Raw genomic sequence first — 12,162 nt, forward strand, 5'->3', positions numbered from 1 at the left:
TTCTTAAGTCTGGGCCTTCAGTTGGAGATTTTTGCTTCCAGTCTGTAATGGTTTTCATTGTAGATTCATCCAGGCCTCAAGCAAGTCCCTGCAGTTTCAAAAGTTCTAATCTAAAACTCCTGCCTGTCCCCTCAGCAAACTCTGAACCAGTAGTTTCCACTTCGACCTGCTAAGTTTTTATCACTGTCCCCAGGTTGCAATTGCCATTGAAGATGTTCAGAGGACCCACCTGCGCTTCACATTCAAACACAGATCATCTGCCGAATGTAAGTACACTTAAACACCTCTTTGACTGGTGATAGTTGATTTTCCTTAAAACCCCGAACTTGTTTAAATTTGCAGAAGAAGTCTTATGAGCCATCTGAAATGGCCTAGCAAGCCACTCGGTTCAAGGGTAATTATGGATGGGCACCAAATGCTGGGACAACCAGTGATGCCCACATCCCATGAATGAATAAAACAAATCACAAATCACTGCATGTTTCCAGTTGCTTGCAATGCTGGCAAGGACATCTCAGTTATATTCCAGCTTTCAAAGACGGTGCCATCAAATAAATTAGGAGAAATTCATGCCTCCAGAGGTCATTGTACTACCTCGCAGGATGGTTTTGGCTAAGGTACACTGGTGTCTCTGGTAGTTTTACATCTCCTCGATCAGATTGGCTCTTGTAGTTTTTTTTCAGCAGTGTTGACCTTAACAGATCTTCCTTGACAGTGGGGGGGGGGGACATAAAATGGGTAGATTGTGGCACACTAGCAAGGTCAGCATTGGTGCCCATCCCTAATTTTCCATGGGGTTCCTCGACCATTTCAGAGAGCAGTTAAGAGCCAACCACATTACTGAGGTTCTGGAGTCACTTGTAGGCCAGACCAGGTCAGGGCATTAGATTTCCTTGTCTAAAAGGCATAAGTGGACCATATGGGACCAGATATAGACAATCACTGATACTTGCTCTGGTCACCATTACTACACTGGCTTCACATCCCAAATTTATTAATTTAATTTAAATTCCATCAGCTACCATAATGAGATTTGAATCACCGCCTCAGGGCATCAACCTGACCCTCTAAATTACCAGTCCAGTGACATTACTACCATGCCACCATCCCTGCTGAAAATGCCAGGGAGACAAATGTATGTTGAAAAGGGTAAAATGCTTAAACCCTTCAGAGGAAAAGGCCAAGAATTGTCAGGAAAGCTAGAAAATGTCTAAACACCTATCATTTTGCCAGACTAAAAATCCTATAACATTCCTCGTGTATTACAGCGAGAGATAAAGGAGAGAAAATATTTGCAATGGCGTATGTGAAGCTAATGAAACCTGATGGAACAACCCTGCGAGATGGAGAGCACGACCTCGTCTTGTATAAGGTGAAAATACGCGGCGATGATATTTGAGTTGGGTTGTAATTTCTTTTCAACTGTTTTTTCCTGATAGCTTTGCTCCGCTCAAAGGCGCTGAATGTGGATCAAGTATTTGTTGGCATTCAAAGCAGGGGATGGAGTATAAAAATAGGGAAGACTTGCTACCCCAGTACAAGGCATTGGTGAGATTGTACCCAGAGTACTGCATCCAGTTCAGTCTCTTTATTTAAGGTGAGATGCACCTGTATTGGAAGCAATTCAGATAAGATTCACTAGGTTGATTTCTCGGGGATGAAGGGATTGTCTAATGATGGAAGCTTAAGCAGACTAGGTATATTGCCATTGTAGTTTGTAGAATGAGAGATGATCTCACTAACTCTGAGGGGGTTTGACGGTGTAGCTGCTGAGGAAGTTGTTTCCACTTGTGGGGGAGTCGAGAACTAATGGGAACAGTTACAGAATAAGGGGTCTCCCATTTAAGACCAAGATGAGAAAGAATTTCTCCTTTCAGAGAATCAATAATCTTTGGAACTATCTTGAGAGCAGCAGAGGTTGGATTATTAAATATATTCAATGCTGAGTGAGATAGATTTTTGATCAACGAGGGAGTCAAGGATTATGGGGTCAGGTCAAGGGAGCAGCAAGAAAGTGAAATCAAGACCGCAATCCATATCAGCCATGATCATATTGAATGGTAGATCAAGCTCAAAGTGCTGAATCACCTATTGTTGCTCCTGTTCTTAAGTTCTTATGTTCAAATTTCAGGACTTTAGTGAATGACTTCATTTGGGAATGAAAGGAAAGGAGCTTTTTGAAGAAGGTGTCACTTTTCCACATACTTCCTACGACAGAGATAACCAGCCATTGAACTGAATTTGGGAGTAAAAAGTTTGGGGTGCTTTGGGTGTGATATTGCAACCCCGTTGTGGCTGGCACCAATTTCATTGTGCAGGGTGCATCTTGAGGGAGGTTCAAGTCGAACTTCGTGCCAGGCGCAAAACTGCGTGTGAGTCACCCGACACGTAGCGCCCGCCACAATCTGGATCACGCTCTCGCTGGTTATTATCCACTGAATCATATTTAAATGAGTCATTAGGCTCACCTAAATATGTGCGCCCTATTTGAGGCTGCATTCTCCCGACACCCGGACATCAACATTCGCACTGGCGAGTCCTCAACGGGACGCCGATTAGTACTGATCTCTACAAGTCGAGACCAGGCATGATGGCCTGGGGATTTGGAGACCATTGGAGCCCACGGGTGGTTGAGGACAGGGCAAGGCAGTACCCTGGCACTTCCCCTAGTACCTGGGCACCTGGTACTGCCAACCTAGCACTGGACAGGGTGCCAGGTTGGCATGCCAGGGTGCCAGGTTGGCATGCCAGGGTGCCAGGTAGGCATTGCCAAGGGTTGGGGCCTGAGGGGACCCATCGCCATAAAAAGGGGATGAAGGGGGGTAATGAAGGGTGGGGTTAAGAAGGGGCTTCATAAAGGTTGGGTGAAGAGGGAAGGTGGAATCCTGAAAAGGGTGCCACACATTGTCCCCAGAGCAGGGTGTAACTTGTGGGGAGTTAATATTTTAAAATTCATTTTTACAGGACGTGGGCATTGTTGGCTAGGCTAGTATGGATTGCCCAGATCTGGATCTCACCCAAAAGGCCGGCAGGAAATACCCCTCAAACTTGCCCAGAATTACACTTGGTAATTTTTTCGGTGAATCAGGCATCACGCTCATTAACCCAAATTGGAGTCTGGGAGGTGGGGGAATGAAGAAAATCAAAAAATGGAAAAAATAGAAGTGTTCCACCTAACTGCAAGCCTGTGCGTTTGCTTTTATTGCAACCCTGTGCAGTCACTTTTGTAACATCGGAAACATAGCAACTACTTTGTGCACAGAACGAGCTGGGTCCATGATCCTCCAGAGGTCTCAAGCATCACAGGTGCCAGTTTGCAGCTAATTCAAGTCACCCAAGGTTGAAGACACTGGATACTGCAAAGGCTACAGGCACTGACAACATTCCAGCAATAGTACTGAAGACTTCGTAACTCGCTGTGCCCCTAGTCAAGCTGTTCCAGTGAAGCTACAACTGACATTTACTTGGCAATCTGGCAAATTGCCCAGGCATGAACCTGTAGACAAAAAGGAAAAATCCAAACATTTAGCTGCCGTTAGTCTACTCTCGATCATCAGCAAAGTGCTGGATGGTATCATCAACAGTGCAATCAAGCGGCACTTGCTCAGCAATAACCTGCTCACTGAGACATATTTGGGTTCTTCAAGGGCCACTCAGCTCCTGAACTCATTATAGCCTTGATGCAAAATGGGGGAAAAAAGTGCTGATCTTCAGAGTTAAGAGGAGAGTGACTGCCCTTGACATCAAGGCAGCATTTGACCGAGTACGGCATCAAGGAGCCCTAGCAAAACTGGAGTCAATGGGAATCAGGTGAAAATCTCGCCACTACTTAAAGTCATACCTGGCACAAGGAAAGGTGATTGTGGTTGTTGGAGGTCAACCATTTCAGTCCTGGGACATCACTGCAGGAGTTCCTCAAGGTAGTGTTCTCGGCCCAACCACCATCTGCCGCTTCATCAATGACCTTTCCTCCATCAAAAGGTCAGAGGTGGGGATTGGCAATGTTCAGCACCATTCGCGACTCCTCAGATACTGAAGCAGTCCTTGCCCATATGCAGCATGACCTCAACAACATTCAGCCTCGGACTCATAAGAAGCAAATAACATTTACACCACAGCAGTGCCAGGAAATTACACCTCCAACAATAGAAAACCTAACGTTCTCCCCTTGACACTCAATGTTCGTTTAGCACACTGGGCTAAATCGCTGGCTTTGAAAGCAGACCAAGGCAGGCCAGCAGCTCGGTTCAATTCCCGCACCAGCCTCCCTGAACAGGTGCCGGAATGTGGCGACTAGGGGCTTTTCACAGTAACTTCATTTGAAGCCTACTTGTGACAATAAGCGATTTTCATTCATTTTTTTCATGGCATTACTATTGTTGAGTCCCATGCTGTCAACATCCTGGTGGCTACCTCTGACCAGAATCTGAACTGGACTAGCCATGTAAATACTGTGACTTGAAGAGCAGGGTCGAGGCTGGAAATTCTATAGGGAGTAGTTCACCCCCGTACTCCCCAAATACTATCCACCAGGCACAAGAGTGCGATGGAATATCCTCCACTTGCCTGGATAAGTGCAGCTCCAACAACACGCAAGAGGCTCATAGATACATAGATACACAGTAGATAGGAGCAGGAGGAGGCCTTTTGGCCCTTCAAACCTGTTTCACCATTCATCACGATCATGGCTGATCATCCAACTCAATAGCCTAATCCTGTTTTCTCCCCATAGCCTTTGATCCCATTCTCCCCAAGTGCTATATCCAGCCGCCTCTTGAATATATTCAAAGTTTGAGCATCAACTACTTCCTGTGGTACTGAATCCCACAGGCTCACCACTCTTTGTGTGAAGAAATGTCTCCTTTCTCTGTCCTAAATGGTTTACCCTGAATCTTCAGACTGTGACCCCTGGTTTTGGATACACCCATCATTGGTAACACCTTCCCTGCATCTACCCTGTCTAGTCCCGTTAAAATTCTATAAGTCTCTATGAGATCCCTCCTCATTCTTCTGAACTCTAGCGCGAACAATCCCGACCTAGTCAATCTCTCCTCATATGGCAGTCCCACTATCCCTGGAATCAGTCTATTAAACCTTCGCTGCCCTCCCACGAGAGCAAGAACATCCTTCCTCCGAGAAGGAGACCAAAACTGCACACAATACTCCAAGTGTGGCCTCACCAAGGCCCTGTACAACTGCTGCAACATATCCCTGCGTCTATACTTGAAACCTCTTGCAATGAAGGCCAACATACCATTAGCCTTCATTACCGCCTGCTGCACATGCATGCTTACCTTCAGCGACTGGTGCACAAGGACACCCAGGTCCCGCTGCACACTCCCCTCTCCCAATTTACAACCATTCAGGTAGTAATCTGCCTTCCTGTTTTTACTTCCAAAGTGAATAACCTCACACTTATCCAAATTATACTGCATCTGCCATTGGTTTGCCCACTCGCCCACCTGTCCAGATCATGCTGTAGGATCCCTGCATCATCATCACTATTCACCCTCCCACCTAACTTGGTATCATCTGCAAACTTTGAGATGTTACATTTTGTTCCCTCATCAAAATTATTAATAAATATTGTGAATAGCTGGGTCCCAGCCCCGATCCCTGTGGTACCCTACTAGTTACTGCCTGCCTATTTGAAAAGGACGCATTTATCCCTACTCTTTGTTTCCTCTCTGCCAACCAGTTTTTTATCCACCTCAATACATTTCCTTCAATCCCATGCGCTTTAATTTTGTACAGTAATCTCTTATTCGGGACTTTATCAAATGCTTTCTGAAAGTCCAAATATACCACATCGACTGGCTCCCCCTTGTCAACTGTACTGGTTACATCTTCAAAGAATTACACCAGATTTGTCAAGCTTGATTTTCCCTTCATAAATCCATGCTGACTCTGACTTATCCTGCCACTGCTTTCTAAATGTCCTGCTATAAAGTCCATGATAATGGATTCAAGCATTTTCCTCACTACCGATGTTAAGCTTACTGGTCTATAATTCCCTGCTTTCTCTCTATCTCCCTTTTTGAATATTGGAGTGACGTGAGCTACCCTCCAATCTGCAGGGACCGTTCCAGAGTCTATGGAATCCCGGACGACCATCAGTGCATCCACTATTTCCAGAGCCACCTCTTTTTTTTTAAAATATGTTTATTAAAAAAATATTAACAAAATTTTCAACCTTACAAACAACTCCCCCCCCCGCCGTAACAAAAAGAAAGAAAGCTTGCATAGCAAGACATGAACATGGCAATTCAATATGACACAGAACTTTGTACATTGGATTCCTCCCGTACATGTCAGTTTTCCGGATCATTCCTGTGTTTTCTTGCTCAAATGCCCCCCTGATAAACCCCCTTCCCCCTCCCCTCCCTCCCCCCCACACCCCCCCCCCCTCCCCCACAAAAGATGTCCCCCCCTCACTCCCCCCTCCCCTCCCCGGTTGCTCCTGCTGCTGTCCGACCTTCATCTATCGCTCTGCGAGATAGTCTAGGAACGGTTGCCACCGCCTGTAGAACCCCTGCGCAGACCCTCTCAAGGCAAACTTTATCCTCTCCAACTTGATAAACCCAGCCATATCATTTATCCAGGCTTCCACGCTGGGGGGCTTCGCCTCTTTCCACATTAACAAGATCCTTCGCCGGGCTACTCGGGACGCAAAGGCCAGAATGCCGGCCTCTTTTGCCTCCTGCACTCCCGGCTCGTCCACTACTCCAAATAGTGCTAGCCCCCAGCTTGGCTTGACCCGGACTTTCACCACCTGAGATATTGTTCCCGCCACTCCCCTCCAGAACCCCTCCAGTGCCGGGCATGACCAAAACATATGGATATGGTTCGCCAGGCTTCCTGAGCACCTGCCACATCTGTCCTCCGCCCCAAAGAATCTAATCAGCCTCGCCCCCGTCATATGCGCTCTGTGAACTACCTTAAATTGTATCAGGCTAAGCCTGGCACACGAGGAAGAGGAATTAACCCTACTTAGAGCATCAGCCCACAGCCCCTCCTCAATCTCCTCCCCCAGCTCCTCTTCCCATTTACCTTTCAGCTCCTCTACCAAAGCCTCCCCCTCTTTCATCTCCTGGTACATCGCCGACACCTTGCCCTCCCCGACCCATACGCCCAAAATCACCCTGTCTTGAATCCCCTGTGCCGGGAGCAGCGGGAATTCCCTCACCTGCCGCCTCACAAACGTCCTCACTTGCATGTACCTGAAAGCGTTTCCCGGGGGTAGCCCAGACTTCTCCTCCAGCGCCCCTAAGCTCGCAAAAGTCCCATCGATGAACAGGTCCCCCATTCTTCTGATCCCTGCCCGATGCCAGCTCTGAAACCCCCCCGTCCATCCTTCCTGGGACAAACCGATGATTATCCCTAATCGGGGACCACACCGAGGCTCCCATCGCTCCCCTGTGTCGTCTCCACTGCCCCCAGATCTTTAGCGTTTCCGCCACCACCGGGCTCGTGGTGTACCTTGTCGGCAAGAGCGGCAGCGGTGCCGTCACCAGCGCCCCCAGGTTCGTTCCTTTGCAGAACGCCATCTCCAACCTCTTCTATGCCGCCCCCTCTCCCTCCATCACCCACTTACGGATCATCGCCACGTTGGCTGCCCAGTAGTAGCCACCCAAATTCGGCAACGCCAACCCTCCTCTATCTCTGCTACGCTCCAGGAACCCCCTCCTTACCCTCGGGGTCTTGCTCGCTCACACAAATCCCATAATGCTCCTGCTTACCCTCTTAAATAAGGCCTTGGTAATCACAATTGGGAGGCATTGGAATACAAAAAGAAACCTCGGGAGGACCACCATTTTAATCGACTGTACCCTGCCCACCAGCGAGAGTGGCAACATGTCCCAACTTTTAAAATCCTCCTCCATCTGTTCCACCAGCCGCGTCAAGTTAAGTTTGTGCAGTGCCCCCCCAGCTCCTAGCTACCTGAATCCCCAAGTATCGAAAGCTCCTTTCCGCCCTCCTCAACGGTAGGTCGTCTATCCCTCTTCCCTGATCCCCCGGATGCACCACAAAGAGCTCACTCTTTCCCACATTGAGCTTATAGCCCGAGAAGTCTCCAAACTCCCTTAGGATCTGCATTACCTCAACCATCCCCTCCACTGGATCCGCCACATACAGATCAGGTCGTCTGCGTATAGCGACACTCGATGTTCCTCTCCCCCTCAGACCACCCCGTTCCATTTCCCCGACTCCCTTAACGCCATGGCCAAAGGTTCAATTGCTAATGCAAACAGCAGAGGGGACAGGGGGCACCCCTGCCTCGTCCCTCGATACAGCCGGAAATACTCCGACCTCCGCCGGTTCGTGCCCACACTCGCCACCGGGGCTCTATACAGGAGCTTAACCCAACTAATAAACCCTCCCCCGAACCCAAACCTCCTCAACACTTCCCAAAGATACTCCCACTCTACTTGGTCAAAGGCCTTCTCCGCGTCCATGGCTGACACTATCTCCGCCTCTCCCTCCATCGATGGCATCATTATCACATTTGGGAGCCTTCGCACATTGGTGTTTAGCTGCCTACCCTTTACGAATCCCGTCTGGTCCTTGTGAATCACCCCCGGGACACAGTCCTCAGCCCTCGTAGCCAACATTTTTGCCAGCAACATAGCATCTACGTTGAGAAGCGAGATCGGTCTATACGACCCGCATTGCAGTGGGTCCTTATCCCGCTTCAAGATCAAAGAGATCGTCGCCTCATTGAAGGTCCTTACCAGCAACGGGGCTAACAGGTCTACATACTTCCTATAGAACTCCAAAGAACAAAGAAATGTACAGCACAGGAACAGGCCCTTCGGCCCTCCAAGCCCGTGCCGACCATACTGCCCGACTAAACTACAATCTTCTACACTTCCTGGGTCCGTATCCTTCTATTCCCATCCTATTCATATATTTGTCAAGATGCCCCTTAAATGTCCCTATCGTCCCTGCTTCCACTACCTCCTCCGGTAGTGAGTTCCAGGCACCCACTACCCTCTGCGTAAAAAACTTGCCTCGTACATCTACTCTAAACTTTGCCCCTCTCACCTTAAACCTATGCCCCCTAGTAATTGACCCCTCTACCCTGGGGAAAAGCCTCTGACTATCCACTCTGTCTATGCCCCTCATAATTTTGTATACCTCTATCAGGTCGCCCCTCAACCTCCTTCGTTCCAGTGAGAACAAACCGAGTTTATTCAATCGCTCCTCATAGCTTATGCCCTCAATACCAGGCAACATTCTGGTAAATCTCTTCTGCACCCTCTCTAAAGCCTCCACATCCTTCTGGTAGTGTGGCGACCAGAATTGAACACTATACTCCAAGTGTGGCCTAACTAAGGTTCTATACAGCTGCAACATGACTTGCCAATTCTTATACTCAATGCCCCGGCCAATGAAGGCAAGCATGACTACCTTCTTGACTACCTTCTCCACCTATGTTGCCCCTTTCAATGACCTGTGGACCTGTACTCCTAGATCTCTTTGACTTTCAATACTCTTGAGGGTTCTACCATTCACTGTATATTCCCTACCTGCATTAGCCCTTCCAAAATGCATTACCTCACATTTGTCCGGATTAAACTCCATCTGCCATCTCTCCGCCCAAGTCTCCAGACACTCTAAATCCTGCTGTATCCTCCGACAGTCCTCATCGCTATCCGCAATTCCACCAACCTTTGTGTCGTCCGCAAACTTACTGATCAGACCAGTTACATTTTCCTCCAAATCATTTATATATACTACAAAGATATATCCACCGGGAACCCATCCGGCCCTGGGGCCTTCAATGCCTGCATGCACCCCAGTCCTTTAACCAGCTCCTCCACCCCAATTGGCGCCCCCAAACCAGCCACCTCCTGCTCCTCCACCCTTGGGAACCTCAGTTGGTCCAAGAATCGTCGCATCCCCTCTTTTCCCCCTAGGGGCTGGGACCTATATAGCTCCTCGTAAAAGGCCTTGAATGCCTCATTCACTTTCACCGCACTCCGCACCGTAGTTCCCCTGCCATCCTTGACTCCACCTATTTCCCTCGCTGCCATCCTCTTACGGAGCTGATGTGCCAGCATCCAACTCACCTTCTCCCCATATTCATACATCGCCCCCTGTGCCTTCCTCCACTGTGCCTCTGCCTTCCCTGTGGTCAATAGGTCGAACTCCGTCTGGAGGCTTTGTCTCTCCCTGAGTAGTCCCTCATCAGGAGCCTCTGCATATCTCCTGTCCACCCCTAAAATCTCCCCCACTAACCTCTCCCTTTCCCTGCCCTCTCTCTTCACCCTATGAGCCCTGATGGAGATTAACTCTCCCCTGACCACCGCCTTCAGCGCCTCCCATACTACTCCCACCTGCACCTCCCCACTTGTCGTTGGCCTCCAGGTACCTTTCGATGCACCCCCTCAACCTCCCACACACTTCCTCGTCTGCCAGCAGTCCCACATCCAACCGCCACAACGGGCATTGGTCCCTCTCCTCCCCCAGCTCTAACTCCACCCATGGTCTGAAATAGCTATGGCCGAATACTCCGTTCCCTCCACTTTCGGGATCAATGCCCTGCCCAGAACAAAAAAGTCTATCCGGGAGTAGGCCTTATGTACATGGGAGAAAAAAGAAAATTCTCTGGCCAAAGGCCTGGCAAATCTCCACGGATCTACTCCCCCCATCTGATCCATAAACCCCCTGAGCAGCTTGGCCGCAGCCGGCCTCTTCCCCATCCTAGATCTGGAACAATCTAATGCTGGGTCCAAAACCGTGTTAAAATCCCCACCCATTATCAAGCTCCCTACCTCCAAGTCTGGAATAGGCCCCAGCATCCGTTTTATAAATCCAGCATCGTCCCAGTTCGGGGCGTATACATTTACCAATACCACCTCCGTCCCCTGCAACCTCCCGCTCACCATCACGTATCGGCCTCCATTGTCCGCTACTATATTCTTGGCCTCAAACGACACCCGCTTCCCCACCAGTATTGCCACCCCTCTATTAGAACATAGAACATAGAACAATACAGCGCAGTACAGGCCCTTCGGCCCACGATGTTGCACCGAAACAAAAGCCATCTAACCTACACTATGCCATTATCATCCATATGTTTATCCAATAAACTTTTAAATGCCCTCAATGTTGGCGAGTTCACTACTGTAGCCGGTAGGGCATTCCACAGCCTCACTACTCTTTGCGTAAAGAACCTACCTCTGACCTCTGTCCTATATCTATTACCCCTCAGTTTAAAGTTATGTCCCCTCGTGCCAGCCATATCCATCCGCGGGAGAAGGCTCTCACTGTCCACCCTATCTAACCCCCTGATCATTTTGTATGCCTCTATTAAGTCTCCTCTTAACCTTCTTCTCTCCAACGAAAACAACCTCAAGTCCATCAGCCTTTCCTCATAAGATTTTCCCTCCATACCAGGCAACATCCTGGTAAATCTCCTCTGCACCCGCTCCAAAGCCTCCACGTCCTTCCTATAATGCGGTGACCAGAACTGTACGCAATACTCCAAATGCGGCCGTACCAGAGTTCTGTACAGCTGCAACATGACCTCCCGACTCCGGAACTCAATCCCTCTACCAATAAAGGCCAACACTCCATAGGCCTTCTTCACAACCCTATCAACCTGGGTGGCAACTTTCAGGGATCTATGTACATGGACACCTAGATCCCTCTGCTCATCCACACTTTCAAGAACTTTACCATTAGCCAAATATTCCGCATTCCTGTTATTCCTTCCAAAGTGAATCACCTCACACTTCTCTACATTAAACTCCATTTTCCACCTCTCAGCCCAGCTCTGCAGCTTATCTATATCCCGCTGTAACCTGCTACATCCTTCCACACTATCGACAACACCACCGACTTTAGTATCGTCTGCAAATTTACTCACCCACCCTTCTGCGCCTTCCTCTAGGTCATTGATAAAAATGACAAACAGCAACGGCCCCAGAACAGATCCTTGTGGTACTCCACTTGTGACTGTACTCCATTCTGAACATTTCCCATCAACCACCAACCTCTGTCTTCTTTCAGCTAGCCAATTTCTGATCCACATCTCTAAATCACCCTCAATCCCCAGCCTCCGTATTTTTTGCAATAGCCTACCGTGGGGAACCTTATCAAACGCTTTGCTGAAATCCATATACACCACATCAACTGCTCTACCCTCGTCTACCT

The 12,162-nt window shown here is 48.7% G+C and overlaps 1 protein-coding gene across 1 annotated transcript in view; it reads left to right on the forward strand.

Moving 5' to 3' along the window:
• Nucleotides 1-12,162, forward strand: part of LOC140409300 (dedicator of cytokinesis protein 2-like) — a 1,572,852-nt gene that overhangs the window by 370,542 nt on the left and 1,190,148 nt on the right. The window contains exons 16-17 of the mRNA XM_072497681.1: nt 194-266; nt 1,269-1,372. Coding sequence (XP_072353782.1) covers nt 194-266; nt 1,269-1,372 — 177 coding nt within the window. The remainder of the gene's footprint in view (nt 1-193; nt 267-1,268; nt 1,373-12,162) is intronic.

Source organism: Scyliorhinus torazame, chromosome 3 (assembly GCF_047496885.1).
Source record: "Scyliorhinus torazame isolate Kashiwa2021f chromosome 3, sScyTor2.1, whole genome shotgun sequence".
NCBI lineage: Eukaryota > Metazoa > Chordata > Chondrichthyes > Carcharhiniformes > Scyliorhinidae > Scyliorhinus > Scyliorhinus torazame.